The 23697-nt window shown below is 43.7% G+C and overlaps 1 protein-coding gene across 6 annotated transcripts in view; it reads right to left on the bottom strand.

Annotated features, from left to right (window-relative positions):
• The window catches only part of LOC139387597 (casein kinase I-like), a 77139-nt gene extending 53648 nt beyond the window's left edge, over positions 1-23491 (bottom strand). For 3 of the 6 annotated variants that reach the window (XR_011629194.1, XM_071133959.1, XM_071133958.1), the window contains exons 1-2: positions 23289-23432; positions 4343-5175 (exon numbers count right to left, since the gene is read on the bottom strand). Coding sequence is in view for 5 of the 6 variants with exons in the window: in XM_071133959.1 (XP_070990060.1) it covers positions 4343-4579 (237 nt within the window). In the remaining variant the exon portion in view is untranslated. Of the gene's footprint in view, positions 1-4342; positions 5176-23288 lie in introns of all 6 variants that reach the window. The other 3 variants (XM_071133960.1, XM_071133961.1, XM_071133963.1) reach the window with 3 other exon arrangements.
• Between the last annotated feature and the right edge of the window lie 206 nt (positions 23492-23697).

Raw genomic sequence — 23697 nt, 5'->3', positions numbered from 1 at the left:
AGTGACACGTATTGAAAGGTGATATTACTAAACACTTGTGATGTTCTGTCTTGTTAGTAATCAGCTTTTGTCCCTTCTGAGGTGTGGGGCCAGTAGATCAGCTCCGGGCCCCTCTCGACACAGACACTGGTCATGATGGAGCCCGACTTCAGCTCCTATATCTGACCCAGCTCCTATCACACGGGGAGAAAGACTGTCACCATACAGTCATGGAAGTCAACAGTAAATAGACAGTTGAACATAGCCAAATCACCAGTTCCTGATTCACAGCTAATTCACAAGGGACAAGTGCCAGCATGGCACTGACTGGTTGGCATTCACTCAGGGCCCAGGAGTAGTCCATTGACACAGTGGAAGGCGGGCACCTCCCTACAAGACACACATACAGACACAGCACTGATTACGTTATCAATGGTGATTAGGTGAATTCCAGGACAGATAGTATTTTGACCATTGACCAAATCAAATGATCAACCTGATTCAAGGGTCCTCCCTTACTCTGAAGCAGGACTGATGTGTACTGATGTCTACTGGGGGGGGGGGGGGGTTTCCCACCACGCCACTGAACAACAAATCCACTAGCCTGTGAATTAAAGAAATATAAAATCACTCAAACATATAGAGAGAAAAGTAACTCTAGTAATTATTTATATGATACTAGAGGAGCTACAGAATAGATTCAGGTCGCGGACGCCGTTACTAAGCAACCAGCTGTGGACGTTGCTGAATGCCTGCGGATACATTTTTCTACTTGCTCTGGGTAGACAAGTAACATCCTTCAATTACCTTTGCCCTAGGAAATACACAACAAACTTGTATGAGAACAGGCATCGACGAAGCCCCTGAATGCAAGCTACCTAACTTAAAAATCCGGGTTAGTTATATCTTTGTCGGAGTTTCAATGAGTTGGCTAGCTAGCTAACATTAGCTAGCCAGTTCGAGTTAGCTAGCTAACTAGCCAACTCAAGTTGAAACATAATTGAAAGCAAGCTGGTTACATCCTATGATTAGCTAGCAAGTTAGTATCTAAGCACTTGCCCTGTATTGACCCTAAATGCCAACAGGCTACAGTTAGCAAGGTAGCTAGCAAACTTGGGCTTTGCACATCTTCCTCTGACATGCTACATCACGTTAGCTTAATGTATTTAGCTAACTACAATATCATTCCCTTTTCATCTCTGGTATCATAGCTAGCCTGGCTAGCTAGCATAATCAAATAATGTTGTATAACCAAAAGTAGCTACGAGCTCTCTACTTAGCTAACATACTCACCAACACCAGTGGTTTGATAGTTGACAGCCAGTAGAAGTGACCGTGTCGGGTGTAATCCATTCCTGGCCATCTGGCCATATTGTTGAAATGCATTGGAAGTTTGCACCCACTTTATGGAAGCCCATTTTCACTTCTATTTCCAGAGCGAAACTTGCGTGCGTTGTTCCCATATGCAGACTTGACTACAAATGTCCACACTGGTGAAAAATTCTACTGATTGGACATGAATTGTAAAGGCACACACCTGTCTATATAACGTCCCACAGTTAACAGCGCATCTGAGCAAAAACCAAGCCATTAGGTTGAAGGAATTGTTCGTAAAGCTCCTAGAGAGGATTGTGTTGAGGCACAGATCTGGGGAAGGGTACCAAAAAATGTCTGCAACATTGAAGGTCCCCAAGAACACAGTGGCCTCCATCATTCTTAAATGGAAAAACCACCAAAACTCTCCCTAGAGCTGGCCGCTTGGCCAAACTGAGCAATCGGGGGAGAAGGCTTGGTCAGGGAGGTGACCAAGAACCCGATGATGACTCTGACAGAGCTCCAGAGTTCCTCTGTGGAGATGGGACAACCTTCCAGAAGGACAACCATCACTGCAGCACTCCACCAATCAGGCCTTTATGGTAGAGTAGCCAGACGGAAGCCAGTAAAAGGCACATGACAACCCACTTGGAGTTTGCCAAAAGGCACCTAAAGGACTCTCAGACCATGAGGAACAAGATTCTCTGGTCTGATGAAACCAAGATTGAACTCTTTGACCTGGAGGAAACCTGGCGCCATCCCTACGCATGGTAGTGGCAGCGTCATGCTGTGGGGATGTTTTTCAGTGGCAGGGAGACTAGTCAGGATAGTGGCAAGCTTGTAGCGTCATATCCAAGAAGACTTGAGGCTGTAATCGCTGTCAAAGGTGCTTCAACAAAGTACTGAGTAAAAGGTCTGAATACTTATGTAAATGTGATATTTCCTTTAAAAACTTTTCATTTCTAAAAACCTGTTTTTGCTTTGTCATTATGGGGTATTGTGAGTACAGTGCCTTGCAAAAGTATTCATCCCCCTTGGCGTTTTTCCTACTTTGTTGCATTACAACCTTGGAATTTGGATTTCATGCAATGGACATACACAAAACAGTGAAAGTGAAATGAAAAAAATAACTTTTTATTTATTTTTTTAAAACAGAAAAGTGGTGTGTACATAATTAGTTAAATAAAGTCCACCTGTGTGTAATCTAAGTGTCACATGATCTCAGTATATATACACCTGTTCTGAAAGGCCCCAGAGTCTGCAACACCACTAAGCAAGAGGCACCACCAAGCAAGAAGCGCCATGAAGACCAAGGAGCTCTCCAAACAGGTCAGGGACAAAGTTGTGGAGAAGTCCAGATCAGGGTCGGATTATAAAAAAATAACTGAAACTTTGAACATCCCACAGAGCACCATTAAATATATTATTAAAAAATGGAAAGAATATGGCACCACAACAAACCTGCCAAGAGAAGGCCACCCACCAAAACTGATCAGGCAAGGAGGGCATTAATCAGAGAGGCAACAAAGAGACCAAAGATAACCCTGAAGGAGCTGCAAAGCTCCACAGTGGAGATTGGAGTATCTGTCCACAGGACCCCTTTAAGCCGTACACTCCACAGAGCTGGGCTTTATGGAAGAGTGGACAGAAATAAATAAGCACGTGAGAGACTCCCCAAACATGGAAGGTACTCTGGTCAGATGAGACTAAAATTGAGCTTTTTGCCATCAAGGGAAACGCTACGTCTGTCACAAACCGAACACCTCTCATCACCCCGAGAACACCATCAACACCATCATGCTGTGGGGATGTTTTTCATCGGCAGGGACTGGGAAACTGGTCAGAATTGAAGGAATGATGGATGGTGCTAAATACAGGGAAATTATTGAGGGAAACCTGTTTCAGCGATTTGAGACTGGGACGGAGGTTCACCTTCCAGCAGGACAATGACCCTAAGCATACTGCTAAAGCAACACTCAAGTGGTTTAAGGGGAAACATTTAAATGTCTTGGAAAGGCATAATCAAAGCCCAGACCTCAATCCAATTGAGAATCTGTGGTATGACTTAAAGATTGCTGTACACCAGCAGAACCCATCCAACTTGAAGGAGCTGGAGCAGTTTTGCCTTCAAGAATGGGCAAAAATCCCAATGGCTAGATGTGCCAAGCTTATAGAGACATACCCCAAGAGACTTACAGCTGTAATTGCTGCAAAAGGTGGCTCTACAAAGTATTGACTTTGGGGGGGTGAATGTTATACACACTCAAGTTTTCCATTTTTTTGTTTTATTTCTTGTTTGTTTCCTAATAAAACTTCAAAGTGGTGGGTATATTGTGTGAATCAAATGATACAACCCCCCCCCCCCCAAAAAAAATCAAATTTAATTCCAGGTTGTAAGGCAACAAAATAGGAAAAATGCCAAGGGGGTGAATACTTTCACAACCCACTGTAGATTGAGGCGAAAAAAACAATTTAATTCAATTTTGAATAAGCCTGTAACATAACAAAATGTTTTAAAAAGTCACGGGTCGGAATACTTTCCAAATGCACTGTATGGTTCAACCTCATGTTTATATAATATAACTAAGGTATAGTCTAAATCCAAATCGTTTCCCTCTCAGAGTTCAGAGCGCACACTGGACTCTGGCCGAGGAGTAGGGTTGATCCGAGCATTCTGACCTCACAATTATCTCTTACTAAAAAAGTAAGAGATAAGAATAACAAATAATTAAAGAGCAGCAGTAAATAACAATAGCGGGGCTATATACAGTCAATGTGTCAATGTGCGGGGGGTACCGGTGTCGAGGTAATTATGTACATGTAGGTAGAGTTATTAAAGTGGCTATGCATAGATAATAAAAGAGTAGCTGGGCATAAAAATAGTGCAATGCAAATAGTCTGGGTAGCCATTTGTTTATATGTTTAGGAGTCTTATGGCTTGGTCCTAGACTTGGCGCTCCGGGACCACTTGCCGTGCGGTAGCAGAGAGAACAGTCTCAAGGTTCAACCTCATGTTCATATAATATGTTACAGCATTAGGTCCACTCACCAGTTTGATAGCCACATATTCATTAGTGTACAGGTTCTTCCCCAGGCGTAGCTCTCCAAAGTTCCCACAACCAATCTTCTTCCCGACCCGAAAGTTAGGGCCCACCATGAGCACCCCGGAGTTGCTCCCCGAGCTGCGACTGCCGTGCCCCGACCGGCTCCCTCCCGTCTTTGACATCCTCTTCCCTTCCTCTGCCTCCCCCTTTCCTCCTCCTCCTCCTCTCTTGTCAAAGTCCATAAGTTTGTGGTACCCTGGCCTCTCCACGATTACGCCACTGCCATGCAGTCCTCAGAGCTGCCAAAACATCCACCAGACCGGCAGGGGGGCGTGGAGGGGAATGGAGAGGTGGAGGGAGCCAAGTCACCACACAGTGTAGGGCTAGTACTGAATGTGTGAGTGTGAATATACTCTGTATGAGGCCTACGGCTGATAACTACTAATCAAGTTAGCAACAGTAAGGGTAGAGATCAGGTGAACTGATGAGCCATCCTCTTCTGTGGGTCTCTCTCTCTCTCTCTAAATCACCACCAGCATCAAAGCTGCATCTAAACCTAGGACTGGACTCACACTAGCTAACTAAGAAAGGCTATCCAAGCTAAAGGAAGAGAGGCTATCCTAGCTAAAGGAAGGAAGGTGCTCCTAGCTAAAGGAAGGAAGGTGCTCCTAGCTAAAGGAAGGAAGGTGCTCCTAGCTCCTGGCTGTGTGATTGATGTGGGCGTCGTCCTCCAGGGCCCACTCCTGGTGAGGTTGTGAAGGTGCAGTCATTCCCAGCGGTCTGATACACCTGGTGGAGCGGTTGGTTGGACAGACGGGCTAACACAACAGCTCTACACCTGGGGAAGAGACAGAACGTCAACTGTTATAATCAGGGAATACTCCATTAATCTACAACATAGCAATTCAAATGGATCTCATATGCACACAAACAGCTAGGTAGCCATAGCATGCTGTAATGGAACAATGTGTTTACATCAAATCGGTGAGGATGCCAGCTTTCCACTGTTTTCTCATCGAACCACCTTTCTCCATTTCCACAAGCGCCAAGTACAGACATTTCCATTTCTCCAAACTCTGTTTCTAGAGCGTGGTGTCTGGCCCACCGTGTTTCTAGGGCGACAAAGTGTTTCAAAAGCGGCACCCTGTTTCTAGAGCGTGGTGTCTGGCCCACCGTGTTTCTAGAGCGTGGTGTCTGGCCCACCCTGTTTCTAGAGCGTGGTGTCTGGCGCACCGTGTTTCTAGGGCATGGTATCGGGCACACAATGCTTAGAGGCCGCACAGTGTTCCTAGAGGGTGCGCACCTCCCACCTACCTCTATATCGCGCAAGTTGATTACTTATTCAGTCACTATAGCAGCTATAGGCCTGTATGTCACTATAGGCCTGTATGTGCACTGTCGGTAAAATGTTTTAGAACACCTACTCATTCAAGGGTTTTTCATTATTTTTACTATTTTCTACATTGTAGAATAATAGTGAAGGCATCTAAACTATGTAATAACACATATGGAATCATGTAGTAACCAAAAAAAAGGTAAAACAAAATAGATTTTATATTTAAGGTTCTTCCAATAGCCACCCTTTGCCTTGAAGACAGCTTGGCACACTATTGGCACTCTCAACCAGCTTCATCTGGAATGCTTTTTCAACAGTCTTGAAGGAGTTCCCACATATGCTGAGCACTTGTTGGCTGCTTTTACTTCACTCAATAAAGTGGTCCGGTTTCTCCTAATTGAATGTGCCGGTTGCTGTGAGTATATATACCCGTTCTTTGTCAATCGAGAGGACTGTTGTGAAGGTAACTTGTTACTTAGGTCTACAACTAATTCTCAGTGGTGAGAGTATGAACGGCCTGGTATAGGCTTACAGGCGCTTTGCCTTTTGTAGCCGTTTGATGGCTTCTTTACTACCGTTTATTGTTTTGACGTTTTGTCCATTTGTGTCAATTAAATACCAGAACATTATTGTCCATGTGTCGACTAAATACCTAAACGTTGTTAATTTGTGTCGACAAAAATACCAGAAGGTTATCATCCCTTTGTGATAATACCAGAAGGTTATCGTCCCTTTGTGTCAATACCAGAAGGTTATTTTCCCTTTGTGTCAAATATCAGAAGGTTATTTTGTGTCAATTACCAGAAGGTTATTTTCCCTTTGTGTCAATACCAGAAGGTTATCGTCACTATGTGTTAATACTAGAAGGTTATCGTCCCTTTGTGTTAATACCAGAAGGTTATCGTCCCTTTGTGTCAATACCAGAAGATTATCGTCCCTTTGTGTCAATACCAGAAGGTTATTTTCCCTTTGTGTCAATACCAGAAGATTATGGTCCCTTTGTGTCAATACCAGAAGGTTATTTTCCCTTTGTGTCAATACCAGAAGGTTATTTTTGATTCATCTGGTACCATCTCTTCACCTGCTCTCCGTTTAGTTTTCCAGGTTCCGTTTTTTCCCCAGTTTTCGGTCTCAAAAATCACACTTCTTATAGAAAAACAACAAAATTCGGAATCGGCGGATATTTGCTAAAAACGGCAACATCGGCCCGATGTCTAGGTTAGGTGCAAAACCAATGTCAAAGCTGCCGTGCATACCTACATAACGTAGGAAGATGATGACGCCATGAAAAGTACAGCGCTACACGTGCAACACAGCATTCCTAACCTGGCCCACAATGTCTGCTGTGTGGATCTATTTTAACGTTTCAAAGGAAGGTAAAGGACATATGCAACATTTGTGCTGCTACTATTTCCCGAGGAGGGGAGAAAGTGAAATCTTTCAATTCCACAAACCTAACTACTCATTAGAAAGTGCATCACCCCCAGACGTTCAGCAACTACTTAGAACAAAAGAAAAAAAACTAAGCGCACACTTACAACAACGAAACAAGATCAAGTCGAGCAGTCATTTGAAACTCAAAAGGCAAAATCCATTAATGCAAAGACAATGGAATTCATTGCCCTTGACAACCAACCGTTCTCTGTCGTGGATGATGTTGGCTTTCGCCAACTGGTCGAGCACTTCGAGCTCCGGTACACACTACCAAGTATGCACTATTTTTCCAGATGTTGCCCCACCGGAGTTACACAGTATTGCTGAAATGCACATCCATGAGCTACTTGCTATGGGTGTCACTGTTATTAGCTTCAATAGCACCATGAGCATGCTGAGTCTGACAGTACAGTGGGTCGATGAAGATTTCGTACTGAAGAAAGCCGTATTGCTTAAGGATGGGCTGGTTCTCATACCGCTGCTGCCATTTCAACGGCATTTGAGAACATGTTTGAAACTTGAAACATGAACACACTCCTAACGCCATTCAAACAACTGACTCGAGAAATAAGACCATGAACCGCATCTGCAGCAGACTGCAGTGATATCCTATGTTTCACCGAGTCGTGGTTGAACGACGACACGGACAATATAGAGCTGGAGGGATTTTCAATGCACCGGCAGAACAGAGATGCTACGTCTAGTAAGACGAGGGGTGGGGGGGTGTGTCTTTTTGTCAATAACAGCTGGTGTGCGATGTCTAATATTAAAGAAGTCTCAAGGTATTGCTCGCCTGAGGTAGAGTACCTTATGATAAGCTGTAGACCACACTATCTACCAAGGCAGTTCTCACCTACATTATTTGTAGCCGTCTACACAGACCGACGTTGGCACTAAGAGCGCACTCAACCAACTCTATAAGGCCATAAGCAAACAAGAAAATGCTCACCCAGAAGCGGTGCCCCTAGTGGCCGGGGACTTTAAGCAGGAAGTACCAGTGACTCGCTCAATACAGAAGTGGTCAGATGGCGCGGATGCTATGCTACAGGACTGTTTTGCTAGCACAGACTGGAATATGTTCCGGGATTCACCCAATGGCAATGAGATGTATACCACCTCGGTCATTGGCTTCATCAATAAGTGCATCGACGACATCGTCCCCTCAGTGACTGTACGTACATTTCCCAACCAGAATAGCCATGCTGATCCTCAACACTGGGGCCCCTTAGGGGTGTGTACTTAGTCCCCTCCTGTACTCCCTGTTCACCCACGACTGCTTGGCCAAACAACTCCAACCCCATCATTAAGTTTTCTGACGACACAACAGTGGTAGGCCTGATCACCGACAACAATGAGACAGCCTATAGGGAGGAGGTCAGAGACCTGGCAGTGTGGTGCCAGGACAACAACCTCTCCCTCAATGTGAGCAAGACAAAGGAGCTGATCGTGGACTACAGAAAAAGGTGGGCAGAACAGGCTCCCATTAAAATCAACGGGGCTGTAGTGGACCGGGTCGAGAGTTTCAAGTTCCTTGGTGTCCACATCAACAATCTATCATGGTCCAAACACACCAAGACAGTCGTTTAGAGGGGACGACAAAACCTTTCCCCCCCAAGGAAGCTAAAAAGCTTTGGCATGGTTCCCCAGATCCTCAAAAAGTTTGACAGCTGCACCATCGAGAGCATCCTGACCGGTTGCAACACCGCCTGGTATGGGAACTGTTCGGCATCTGACTGCAAGGCGCTACAGAGGGTAGTGCGTACGGCCCAGTACTTCACTGGGGCCAAGCTTCCTGCAATTGCCTACATCCCAAACTGACCCCTGTTGCCTAAGGGTGAAATGGCCCCTCTGAATAACAGGCCGTGGTTTTGTCTGAACTGTGTTGTGAAAAAAAACCGCCACCTAGATAGCACAGCAGGACATATCTGGAAACCAATCATAATAACTTGTAATAACAAAATTAGACCATCATTTTAGTGTTAACCATTTTAATTAGATACGGTCAAGGACATGACAAACTAAAACAAAGTATTAGAATGTGCAGAATTGTCTCTGACATTAGTCAGCTACTATGTGTTACAATATACAGCTGTATGTGCATTTAGAAATGTTGCATAGTGCTCTGGGCGGTATCTTTGTAGGTAGACATCCATTTTTCCTCTGATCGTCACCAACCACAGCCTCATTACAGGCACATAAAAAAGGTGGCGGGGGAGAGGGGAATTATCCAGGACAGAAAGTAGAATGGAAGTCGTGTTGAAAGCTGTATGTCATTTACAGCAGCTGCCTGCTCAGCGTCTGACTGACGGAGTTAGAAACCAGAGCCCCTCTCATCCTACAGTACAGCTACTGGTCAGGTCCAGAAACCAGAGCCCACCTCATCCCACAGTACAGCTACTGGTCAGGTCCAGAAACCAGAGCCCCTCTCATCCTACAGTACAGCTACTGGTCAGGTTCAGAAACCAGAGCCCCTCTCATCCTACAGTACAGCTACTGGTCAGGTTCAGAAACCAGAGCCCCTCTCATCCTACAGTACAGCTACTGGTCAGGTCCAGAAACCAGAGCCCACGTCATCCCACAGTACAGCTATTGGTCAGGTCCAGAAACCAAAGCTTGTTTCATCCTACAACTACAGGCAGGAAGTGTTATCTAGTGTTTGAGTACCAGCTCTAAAAATACACCCCCCCCCCCTCTCTCTCTCTTTCTTTCCCCAGCCAAGCTCTCTCTCTAGTGCTCGTTGCCGCTCTGTCCTATCACCCCCCTCTCTCGCACTCTCTCTTTTCCCGGCCAAGCTCTCTCTCTAGCGCTCTCTGCCTCTGTCTGTCCTATCACCCCTTGCTCTCTCCAGCCCAGCTCTCTGCCTCGCCCTCTCCAGCCCAGCTCTCTATCAAGGACACTTGTCTTACTGGGGGAATAAAGACATCAAGGACACTTGTGTTTCCGGCGGGAATAAAAGACATCAAGGACACTTGTGTTACTGGGGAATGAAGACATCAAGGACACTTGTGTTACTGGGGGAATGAAGACATCAAGGACACTTGTGTTACTGGGGGAATAAAAGACATCAGGGACGTTTTACTAGATATTATGAGGCATGTTTAACCTTGCTTCAAAGTAGCCTAGGCAAAAATCTGACCATATCAGTGGAAGCAATTATTTAATAAATAGACTTCCATATATAAAGATCATCAAGGACATGAACAAAGCTGGGACCGAGAGACTGAAAAACAGCTTCCATCTCAAGGCCATCAGACTGTTAAAGTAACCACCTGATTACTCAACCCTGCCCTATATCCATAGACATGGAATCACTCACCTGGTTACTCAACCCTGCTGCCCCATTGCCATAGACATGGAATCACTCACCTGGTTACTCAACCCTGCTGCCCCATATCCATAGACATGGAATCCCTCACCTGGTTACTCAACCCTGCTGCCCCATATCAATAGACATGGAATCACTCACCTGGTTACTCAACCCTGCACCTTAGAGGCTGCTGCCCCATATACATAGAATCACTCACCTGGTTACTCAACCCTGCACCTTAGAGGCTGCTGCCCCATTTACATAGACATGGAATCACTCAACCCTGCTGCCCCATATCCATAGACATGGAATCCCTCACCTGGTTACTCAACCCTGCTGCCCCATATACATAGACATGGAATCCCTCACCTGGTTACTCAACCCTGCTGCCCCATATACATAGACATGGAATCCCTCACCTGGTTACTCAACCCTGCTGCCCCATATACATAGACATGGAATCACTCACCTGGTTACTCAACCCTGCTGCCCCATATACATAGACATGGAATCCCTCACCTGGTTACTCAACCCTGCTGCCCCATATCCATAGACATGGAATCACTCACCTGGTTACTCAACCCTGCACCTTAGAGGCTGCTGCCCCATATACATAGACATGGAATCACTCACCTGGTTACTCAACCCTGCACCTTAAAGGCTGCTGCCCCATATCCATAGACATGGAATCACTCAGCTGGTTACTCAACCCTGCTGCCCCATATCCATAGACATGGAATCACTCACCTGGTTACTCAACCCTGCTGCCCCATATCCATAGACATGGAATCACTCACCTGGTTACTCAACCCTGCTGCCCCATATACATAGACATGGAATCCCTCACCTGGTTACTCAACCCTGCTGCCCCATATCCATAGACATGGAATCACTCACCTGGTTACTCAACCCTGCTGCCCCATATCCATAGACATGGAATCACTCACCTGGTTACTCAACCCTGCTGCCCCATATCCATAGACATGGAATCACTAATGTTTACATACTATTTTACTCATCTCATATGTCTATACTGTATACAACTGTAGTCAATGCTACCCCGACATTGCACGTCCTAATATTCATAAATGTATTTTATTTTATTCTTTTAATTTGAGATGTGTGTATTGTTATTTATTTATTCAACCTTTATTTAACTAGGAAAGTCAGTTAAGAACAAATTCGTATTTACAATGACGGCCTACCCCGGCCAAACCCTAACGACGCTGGACCAATTGCGCGCCGCTCTATGGGACTCCCAATCACAGCCGGTTGAGATACAGCCTGGAATCGAACCAGGGTCTGTAGTGACGCCTCTAGCACCGAGATGCAGTGCCTGAGACCGCTGCGCCACTCAGGAGCCCCTTGTGTATTGTTAGATATTACTGCACTGTTGGAGATAGGGAAATGCTTGTGTTCCTACACCCACAATAACATATGTTTAGTATGTTTAGGTGACCAATATATTGTGATTTACCATTTGAAACCAGTAGCCTATGTTCCATTGGTTTTCAAATCAAATCAAACTTTGTCACAGTGGCTTATTTCTGCATGTTATTGATATCATGTGGTGTTTTGAGGCATTTTGATTTCATGTCAATGCAAATAAAGCTACAATTGGCCAGCTAGCTAACCACCAACTGTAACGATGCACAGCAGGACATATCTGGAAACCACCAACTGTAACGATGTATTTGGCACAACAAGTGGTCAATATTAAGAAGTGTTAATTATTAGGCGTCAGGAGAGCACAGCGCATGGAACAAAGCAGTGAGACATGAACATCACCTTGTGTTTTTGCAAAATGTTCACTGCTAACATGCGAGGCCAAGAGTGCGGGGCCACGCAGGGATCAAATCCCACCCCTCCGGAGTCTTCAGGGCTGAGACCCGGATGTTCTGAATGTCTAGTGATGTCCCTGGTTAGGGGATAAAGAACATTATTATGTAACTTACAGTAGTTCCCAGTCACGCGGTGTTTGTTTATAAAACACACAACGACCAGAGACCGGAGCCGTGCGATTCACTCAGTTGTTCAACACGCGCCAGGTGACCCAGTTACAGTATGGAATTCACAACTAAATATTTTCCTGCTAGATATCTTATAACTATTAAGTTAACTGTCTAAAATATGCTAAATGCTCTGCAGTTGTGCTTTTGGTTTGCTAATTTATTAGCTGGTTAGCTATCTAATTATGTGGTTAGGGTCTACCAAAATCAAGCTTTCGCTTGGTAACAGCAGAGAAATCCCCTCCTGGCTGAGATTTGTTTTGTGCTGTGTAGCCTTTTTTGAGTTACTTGTATAGTTTAGGTCAGAAACTGTACAAAATGTTCACAGTGAACTTGTTAGCATTTAGTAAGCATATTCTACTGGATTTTACATGTACTTGTTAGCATTGCTAACCTTCGGATTATAGAGTATCAGTGAGGTTTGAAAACAGCGCCCCTTGTGTTCAGTGCCGGTATTACCGAATATCCGGGTATGGCACAAGGTCAGTATGAGGGTATGACAATCTTAATACCGCCCAAGCCCACTTATAAGACACTACTTGATGTAGCGAAATAAAATAATCAGGCTATGGAACCCTGAGCTGTTCACTGGACGTGCTACCTGTCCCAGACCTGCTGTTTTCAACTCTCCAGAGACAGCAGGAGAGGTAAAGAGACTCGCAATGATCGGCTATGAAAAGCCAACTGACATTTACTACTGAGGTGCTGACGTGTTGCACCCTCGACAACCACTGTGATTAATATTATTTGACCCTGCTGGTCATCTATGAACATTTGAACATTTTGGCCATGTTCTGTTATAATCTCCACCCGGCACAGCCAGAAGAGGACAAAGCCACACCTCATAGCCTGGTTCCTCTCTAGGTTTCTTCCTACGTTCTGGCCTTTCTAGGGAATTTTTCCTAGCTACCATGCTTCTACACCTGCATTGCTTGCTGTTTGGGGATTCAGGCTGGGTTTTTGTACAGCACTTTGTGACATCAGCTGATGTAAGAAGATCGTTATGAATCAATTTGATTTATATACGAACACAGAGCTGACCCCATTTACTTGACTAGTCAATTGTTTGGTCGTATACAGCACAAAATTGAGCTCAGGTGCATCCCATTTCCATTGATCATCCCTGAGATGTTTCTACAACTTGATTGGAGTCCACCTGTGGTAAATTCAATGGATTGGACATGATTTGGAAAGGCACACAACTGTCTATATACGGTCCCACAGTTGACAGTGCATGTCAGAGCAAAAACCTGACAGAGATTGAGAGGATCTGCAGAGAAGAATGGGAGATACTCCCCAAATACAGGTGTGTCAAGATTGTAGAGTCATACCCAAGAAGACTTGAGGCTGTAATCGCTGCCAAAGGTGCTTCAACAAAGTACTGAGTAAAGGGTCAGAATACTTCAGACCCTTTTCAGTTTCGTATTTTTTATAAACGTACCAACATTTCTAAAAACCTGTTTTTGCTTTGTCACTATCGGGTATTGTATGTAGATTGATGAGTCAAAAAATATATATTTTTTAACTGGGCTGTCCACTGCTCAGAGAGTTGATGTTTACCTGGGCTTGTTGCAGATAGAAGTGCAGCCTAATGAATGGAGCTGACACACTTCACGTTGGTCCTGGTCAAAAGTAGTGCACTACAGGAAATAGGTTGCCAGTTGGGACACAGTATGGACAGAATGGGCTGTAATAGATACTAGGTTGCCAGTTGGGACACAGTATGGACAGAATGGCTGTAATAGATACTAGTTTGCCAGTTGGGACACAGTATGGACAGAATGGCTGTAATAGATACTAGGTTGCCAGTTGGGACACAGTGTGGACAGAATGGCTGTAATAGATACTAGGTTGCCAGTTGGGACACAGTGTGGACAGAATGGCTGTAATAGATACTAGGTTGCCAGTTGGGACACAGTGTGGACAGAATGGCTGTAATAGATACTAGGTTGCCAGTTGGGACACAATGTGGACAGAATGGCTGTAATAGATACTAGTTTGCAAGTTGGGACACAGTGTGGACAGAATGGCTGTAATAGATACTAGGTTGCCAGTTGGGACACAGTGTGGACAGAATGGCTGTAATAGATACTAGGTTGCCAGTTGGGACACAGTGTGGACAGAATGGCTGTAATAGATACTAGGTTGCCAGTTGGGACACAGTGTGGACAGAATGGCTGTAATAGATACTAGGTTGCCAGTTGGGACACAGTGTGGACAGAATGGCTGTAATAGATACTAGGTTGCCAGTTGGGACACAGTGTGGACAGAATGGCTGTAATAGAAACTAGTTTGCCAGTTGGGACACAGTGTGGACAGAATGGCTGTAATAGATACTAGGTTGCCAGTTGGGACACAGTGTGGACAGAATGGCTGTAATAGATACTAGGTTGCCAGTTGGGACACAGTGTGGACAGAATGGCTGTAATAGATACTAGGTTGCCAGTTGGGACACAGTGTGGACAGAATGGCTGTAATAGATACTAGGTTGCCAGTTGGGACACAGTGTGGACAGAATGGCTATAATAGATACTAGGTTGCCAGTTGGGACACAGTGTGGACAGAATGGCTGTAATAGATACTAGTTTGCCAGTTGGGACACAGTGTGGACAGAATGGCTGTAATAGATACTAGGTTGCCAGTTGGGACACAGTGTGGACAGAATGGCTGTAATAGATACTAGGTTGCCAGTTGGGACACAGTGTGGACAGAATGGCTGTAATAGATACTAGGTTGCCAGTTGGGACACAGTGTGGACAGAATGGCTATAATAGAAACTAGGTTGCCAGTTGGGACACAGTGTGGACAGAATGGCTGTAATAGATACTAGTTTGCCAGTTGGGACACAGTGTGGACAGAATGGCTGTAATAGATACTAGGTTGCCAGTTGGGACACAGTGTGGACAGAATGGCTGTAATAGATACTAGGTTGCCAGTTGGGACACAGTGTGGACAGAATGGCTGTAATAGATACTAGGTTGCCAGTTGGGACACAGTGTGGACAGAATGGCTGTAATAGATACTAGTTTGCCAGTTGGGACACAGTGTGGACAGCATGGCTGTAATAGATACTAGGTTGCCAGTTGGGACACAGTGTGGACAGAATGGCTGTAATAGATACTACGTTGCCAGTTGGGACACAGTGTTGACAGAATGGCTGTAATAGATACTAGTTTGCCAGTTGGGACACAGTGTTGACAGAATGGCTGTAATAGATACTAGTTTGCCAGTTGGGACACAGTGTGGACAGAATGGCTGTAATAGATACTACGTTGCCAGTTGGGACACAGTGTTGACAGAATGGCTGTAATAGATACTAGTTTGCCAGTTGGGACACAGTGTTGACAGAATGGCTGTAATAGATACTAGTTTGCCAGTTGGGACACAGTGTTGACAGAATGGCTGTAATAGATACTACGTTGCCAGTTGGGACACAGTGTGGACAGAATGGCTGTAATAGATACTAGGTTGCCAGTTGGGACACAGTGTTGACAGAATGGCTGTAATAGATACTAGTTTGCCAGTTGGGACACAGTGTTGACAGAATGGCTGTAATAGATACTAGTTTGCCAGTTGGGACACAGTGTGGACAGAATGGCTGTAATAGATACTACGTTGCCAGTTGGGACACAGTGTGGACAGAATGGCTGTAATAGATACTACGTTGCCAGTTGGGACACAGTGTGGACAGAATGGCTGTAATCGATACTAGTTTGCCAGTTGGGACACAGTGTGGACAGAATGGCTGTAATAGATACTAGGTTGCCAGTTGGGACACAGTGTTGACAGAATGGCTGTAATAGATACTAGTTTGCCAGTTGGGACACAGTGTGGACAGAATGGCTGTAATAGATACTACGTTGCCAGTTGGGACACAGTGTGGACAGAATGGCTGTAATAGATACTAGTTTGCCAGTTGGGACACAGTGTTGACAGAATGGCTGTAATAGATACTAGTTTGCCAGTTGGGACACAGTGTTGACAGAATGGCTGTAATAGATACTACGTTGCCAGTTGGGACACAGTGTGGACAGAATGGCTGTAATAGATACTAGGTTGCCAGTTGGGACACAGTGTTGACAGAATGGCTGTAATAGATACTAGTTTGCCAGTTGGGACACAGTGTTGACAGAATGGCTGTAATAGATACTAGTTTGCCAGTTGGGACACAGTGTGGACAGAATGGCTGTAATAGATACTACGTTGTCAGTTGGGACACAGTGTTGACAGAATGGCTGTAATAGATACTAGTTTGCCAGTTGGGACACAGTGTTGACAGAATGGCTGTAATAGATACTAGTTTGCCAGTTGGGACACAGTGTTGACAGAATGACTGTAATAGATACTACGTTGCCAGTTGGGACACAGTGTGGACAGAATGGCTGTAATAGATACTAGGTTGCCAGTTGGGACACAGTGTTGACAGAATGGCTGTAATAGATACTAGTTTGCCAGTTGGGACACAGTGTTGACAGAATGGCTGTAATAGATACTAGTTTGCCAGTTGGGACACAGTGTGGACAGAATGGCTGTAATAGATACTAGTTTGCCAGTTGGGACACAGTGTGGACAGAATGGCTGTAATAGATACTAGGTTGCCAGTTGGGACACAGTGTTGACAGAATGGCTGTAATAGATACTAGTTTGCCAGTTGGGACACAGTGTGGACAGAATGGCTGTAATAGATACTACGTTGCCAGTTGGGACACAGTGTTGACAGAATGGCTGTAATAGATACTAGTTTGCCAGTTGGGACACAGTGTTGACAGAATGGCTGTAATAGATACTAGTTTGCCAGTTGGGACACAGTGTTGACAGAATGGCTGTAATAGATACTACGTTGCCAGTTGGGACACAGTGTGGACAGAATGGCTGTAATAGATACTAGGTTGCCAGTTGGGACACAGTGTTGACAGAATGGCTGTAATAGATACTACGTTGCCAGTTGGGACACAGTGTGGACAGAATGGCTGTAATAGATACTACGTTGCCAGTTGGGACACAGTGTGGACAGAATGGCTGTAATAGATACTACGTTGCCAGTTGGGACACAGTGTTGACAGAATGGCTGTAATAGATACTAGTTTGCCAGTTGGGACACAGTGTGGACAGAATGGCTGTAATAGATACTAGTTTGCCAGTTGGGACAGTGTTGACAGAATGGCTGTAATAGATACTAGTTTGCCAGTTGGGACACAGTGTGGACACAACATGATTTAGGCTGTCTTTACACTGACAAAATAAAGTAAGATATGCCAAAGAGAAAGTGGTTTCAAACTATATGATACATGGTAACCTACCATGGTAATATGGCCCAAGGATGACTTGCAGTGCGTGTACAAACACACAGTAGAGATATTTGGGTTGAACACGCAGCAGACAGGAGTATGCTGATCTCAACAGGCCTGGTATTATTAGACATCTATGCAGGTCAGCAATCTAGAGGGGTTTTGTCTCTGGTTGAAGTGTCACAGACATTTCATCTAAGATTAGACTCCATCTCTCCGTCTTATAAAGAGCCTTTTGGTAGGCAATAGGTTCATTTGGTCCAGATAGTCCCACACAAATCTTACAGATTAACAGATCTTTAAGATGCCTGGAAAAGTGGTATACCATTTTTTTAAATCCCATCAACAACATGCTATAGCTAGACCTAGCAGGAATCCATCAACAACATGCTATAGCTAGACCTAGCAGGAATCCATCAACAACATGCTATAGCTAGACCTAGCAGGAATCCATCAACAACATGCTATAGCTAGACCTAGCAGGAATCCATCAACAACATGCTATAGCTAGACCTAGCAGGAATCCATCAACAACATGCTATAGCTAGACCTAGCAGGAATCCATCAACAACATGCTATAGCTAGACCTAGCAGGAATCCATCAACAACATGCTATAGCTAGACCTAGCAGGAATCCATCAACAACATGCTATAGCTAGACCTAGCAGGAATCCATCAACAACATGCTATAGCTAGACCTAGCAGGAATCCATCAACAACATGCTATAGCTAGACCTAGCAGGAATCCATCAACAACATGCTATAGCTAGACCTAGCAGGAATCCATCAACAACATGCTATAGCTAGACCTAGTAGGAATCCATCAACAACATGCTATAGCTAGACCTAGTAGGAATTCATCAACAACATGCTATAGCTAGACCTAGTAGGAATCCATCAACAACATGCTATAGCTAGACCTAGTAGGAATCCATCAACAACATGCTATAGCTAGACCTAGTAGGAATCCATCAACATCATGCTATAGCTAGACCTAGCAGGAATCCATCAACAACATGCTATAGCTAGACCTAGCAGGAATCCATCAACATCATGCTATAGCTAGACCTAGTAGGAATCCATCAACATCATGCTATAGCTAGACCTAGTAGGAATCCATCAACATCATGCTATAGCTAGACCTGGCAGTAATCCATCAACATCATGCTATAGCTAGACCTAGCAGGAATCCATCAACAACATGCTATAGCTAGACCTAGTAGGAATCCATCAACATCATGCTATAGCTAGACCTAGCAGGAATCCATCAACAACATGCTATAGCTAGACCTAGCAGGAATCCATCAACAACATGCTATAGCTAGACCTAGTAGGAATCCATCAACATCATGCTATAGCTAGACCTGGCAGTAATCTTAAACTAGAAAGAAAATGTGTAGGCTATGTGGAACATCCCCCTACTGTATTTTACTGTGTGGGTTGTAGTGTCAAAACATTAGGAACACCTGCTCTTTCCATGACAGACGAACCAGGCAAATTATATTTAGTTATTTTTCCCCAAACTTTATTTAACTAGGTAGGCCAGTTGAGAACAAGTTCTCATTTACAACTGCGACCTGGCCAAGATAAAGCAGCGCAACCCAAAGATCCAGCCAACTTGACACAACTGTGGGAAGCATTGAAGTCAACATGGGCCAGCATCCCTGTGGACACCTTGCAGAGTCCATGCACAGATTAATTGAGGCTGTTCTGAGGGCAAAAGGGGGTGCAACCAGCCTTTTCCTCTCTGGCTTCAGGTGGGGTCAAGTTACACAGAGACCAGCCTATACCTCTCCGGCTTCCATTGGGGGTCAGGTTAGAGAGGCTAGTCTGTCTTGATAACTAGCACAGCAGAGAGACTGTCAGTCATGAACAGGAACTGCCATGTTTTTATGGGATTATCTGTTATTCTCAACAAACCAGTTTCACAGAGACAGGCGGAACAACAAGGTCTCTATCCATTGAAAGGTCCCAAATGGCTCCCTTTTCCCTATATAGTGCCCTTGGGCTGTGGTCAAAATGGTGCCATTTGGGAGGAATACCACGTAACCTCTTGCTCCTGACATATGCATCTGATCAGTTATGACTGAGACTATCATCACAACACCACACAATATGACCTTAAATTCAGACCCTCCTACATGTGCAGCTGATTTTTGTGGTGTGCAGCAAAGCCACAAATATCGACATCCACATCCAGCCGGGTAGGCCTTACTCTGTGGTTACTTAATCTCTAGCTTTTACAGTTTCGCTGCTGTGCTGATGACACATTTCAAAGACTGTTTAGTGGATCTTGTGTTGTGATGAATTTCTACAATTGACACAGTTGTCTCACTTCATAATAAACAAGAGGATATGTTTGTAAACACAGCCAGGGGAATCCATTGTCTCATTCAAAATGTGATGGCTGGGTGGTTTTAGGAATAAGATTCCTTAGTAATTCATCTTAAGTGATACTGCCAGTTGGATAACAGCAAAAAAAACTAACAAAAAAGGCTTTGGTTTTGGGTTTATTTTGTTTATGGAGTGGCAAGGGGCAAAGATCCTGGGAGAACATCAGTACGTACCTAGCAATAATATACTCTAAACCCAGACAGCAACTAAACAAGTACCTAGCAAGAATATACTCCAAACACAGACAGCTAAACAAGTACCTAGCAATAATATACTCCAAACACAGACAGCAACTAACCAAGTACCTAGCAATAATATACTCCAAACACAGACAGCAACTAACCAAGTACCTAGCAAGAATATACTCCAAACACAGACAGCAACTAACCAAGTACCTAGCAAGAATATACTCCAAACACAGACAGCAACTAACCAAGTACCTAGCAATAATATACTCCAAACACAGACAACAACTAACCAAGTACCTAGCAAGAATATACTCCAAACACAGACAACAACTAACCAAGTACCTAGCAATAATATACTCCAAACACAGACAGCAACTAACCAAGTACCTAGCAAGAATATACTCCAAACACAGACAGCAACTAACCAAGTACCTAGCAATAATATACTCCAAACACAGACAACAACTAACCAAGTACCTAGCAAGAATATACTCCAAACACAGACAACAACTAACCAAGTACCTAGCAAGAATATACTCCAAACAGACAGCAACTAACCAAGTACCTAGCAAGAATATACTCCAAACACAGACAACTAAACAAGTACCTAGCAATAATATACTCCAAACACAGACAACAACTAAACAAGTACCTAGCAATAATATACTCCAAACACAGACAGCAACTAACCAAGTACCTAGCAAGAATATACTCCAAACACAGACAACTAAACAAGTACCTAGCAATAATATACTCCAAACACAGACAACAACTAACCAAGTACCTAGCAATAATATACTCCAAACACAGACAACAACTAACCAAGTACCTAGCAATAATATACTCCAAACACAGACAACAACTAACCAAGTACCTAGCAATAATATACTCCAAACACAGACAGCAACTAACCAAGTACCTAGCAAGAATATACTCCAAACACAGACAACTAAACAAGTACCTAGCAATAATATACTCCAAACACAGACAGCAACTAACCAAGTACCTAGCAATAATATACTCCAAACACAGACAGCAACTAACCAAGTACCTAGCAAGAATATACTCCAAACACAGACAACAACTAAACAAGTACCTAGCAATAATATACTCCAAACACAGACAACAACTAACCAAGTACCTAGCAATAATATACTCCAAACACAGACAACAACTAACCAAGTACCTAGCAATAATATACTCCAAACACAGACAGCAACTAACCAAGTACCTAGCAAGAATATACTCCAAACACAGACAACTAAACAAGTACCTAGCAATAATATACTCCAAACACAGACAGCAACTAACCAAGTACCTAGCAATAATATACTCCAAACACAGACAGCAACTAACCAAGTACCTAGCAAGAATATACTCCAAACACAGACAACAACTAAACAAGTACCTAGCAATAATATACTCCAAACACAGACAACAACTAACCAAGTACCTAGCAATAATATACTCCAAACACAGACAACAACTAACCAAGTACCTAGCAATAATATACTCCAAACACAGACAACAACTAACCAAGTACCTAGCAATAATATACTCCAAACACAGACAGCAACTAACCAAGTACCTAGCAAGAATATACTCCAAACACAGACAGCAACTAACCAAGTACCTAGCAATAATATACTCCAAACACAGACAGCAACTAACCAAGTACCTAGCAAGAATATACTCCAAACACAGACAACAACTAACCAAGTACCTAGCAAGAATATACTCCAAACACAGACAGCAACTAACCAAGTACCTAGCAATAATATACTCCAAACACAGACAGCAACTAACCAAGTATCTAGTCATGTAAAGTCAACGTACTACTACTACTAGATCGTTAAGTTAGTCATATGGCAAAGTTATGCTTGCAATACAGCCATGGACAAGATCAATGCAAAGATAGATAGGTTGGCTTGATTTTCAGTAGAGTCGATCTAGCCAGGTATCTGGAAAACTTACGCCGGACCTACTGTAAAAGTATTTGGTTAGCTAATCGAGTTAGGCCCAAGCTCGCTAACTAGTTATAGGCTGCCAAGATAGGTAGCTGACTCTTAGCCTAGTTAGTGTGAACAGGGTTTTGTGCGATGTGTGTATCTGTTTAGGTTGGTCGACGAACCAAACTAGTTGACGTTATTCATTTTTTACATTGTACGTGACGTTGATGTTTTTACACAGCTTGAACACATTAATCACGGGGGATTAGTTAGCTAGGCCTGAAACATTTACCTGTTGTCCTAGCTTGCAACACATCGATATGCTAGCTAACATTAGCTAGTTGTCTTTCTGGCGTTGTCGTCGTAGTTGACAATCGATTAGGAAAATATAACATTTGCATTATAAAGCGAACACAAGTTAGCGAGGCGCCTAACTAACATATTTAGTTGCGGTTTTGGATAGCACGCTAGCTAGTCGCCTAGCTAACGTTAGCTAGAGCAGGCAGATTCACCGGCGTCGGCTAGCTGTAGGCTTTTACCTCAACCAATTACCTAACGTGGTTAATGCCAGATGATATCTGGTGAGTTAGATAAGCAATCAAAATGCAACTATTGTAATATGTACATTTAGCTAGCTTTGCTAACCAGCTAATTTGCCTAACTACCTACGGTATCACAGGAAGTTACTGTACCTAGCTAGCTTTGCTAACCGTTAGCTCGTTGCTAACTGGCAGTTGATTTGTTGCTATGGCCTAGCGATGGAACTTCACTACGATATAATGTCGTTGGTTTAGAAAAACATTAAGTTGTAAATACAGAAGTAGAGTTGATAACGTTATAGCTATACGTTTACAAATGAACAAAAAGCAATCAGTTTGTTGACATTTCCCGAATAATAAATATAATACGACAACAAAAAAACAGGGCAACTCCTTAATCCGTAACTGTTACTGTCGAGATTGATGCACATTTCTTTCAATTCGTTTTTCACTAAACTATTGGTCAAAAACAAACAAACAATGAACGAAGGGAGGGAAAGCGTGTACCTTCTCCGGTTGGTTTAAGACACGGTAATTCCAACCTCATTGTGTTTTTTGTTTAATGTAATTTTCTTCATTCCATGTTCCTCCTCCTCCCCTCTCTCTCTCTCTCTCCAGTGGATGTTGTCTGTCAGCTCAACCTCGCCAGTCAGGTAACGAACGAGCGTAACATTTTTTTTTTTGCCGCTGCGCTATTCCCTGCTACAGATAAATTGTTAAACTAGCGTAACTTGGTTTGGAGAATAGCTAGTCACAGGCCGTGTTCGAGAGCATCAAAACGGCTGACTGATCTTCAAATTAGATTTGTCTGATACGCCGAATACAACAGGTGTAGGTAGATGCAGACTTACAAATCCTTAATCAAAAATGCCGTTTTAAGAAAAACATGCGTTAAGTAAAAAATATTATAAGTAAA

The sequence above is a fragment of the Oncorhynchus clarkii genome, chromosome 28 (assembly GCF_045791955.1).
Source record: "Oncorhynchus clarkii lewisi isolate Uvic-CL-2024 chromosome 28, UVic_Ocla_1.0, whole genome shotgun sequence".
NCBI lineage: Eukaryota > Metazoa > Chordata > Actinopteri > Salmoniformes > Salmonidae > Oncorhynchus > Oncorhynchus clarkii.
Note: the sequence above shows the minus strand (reverse complement) of the source record. Positions and strands in the feature narration are given on the sequence as shown.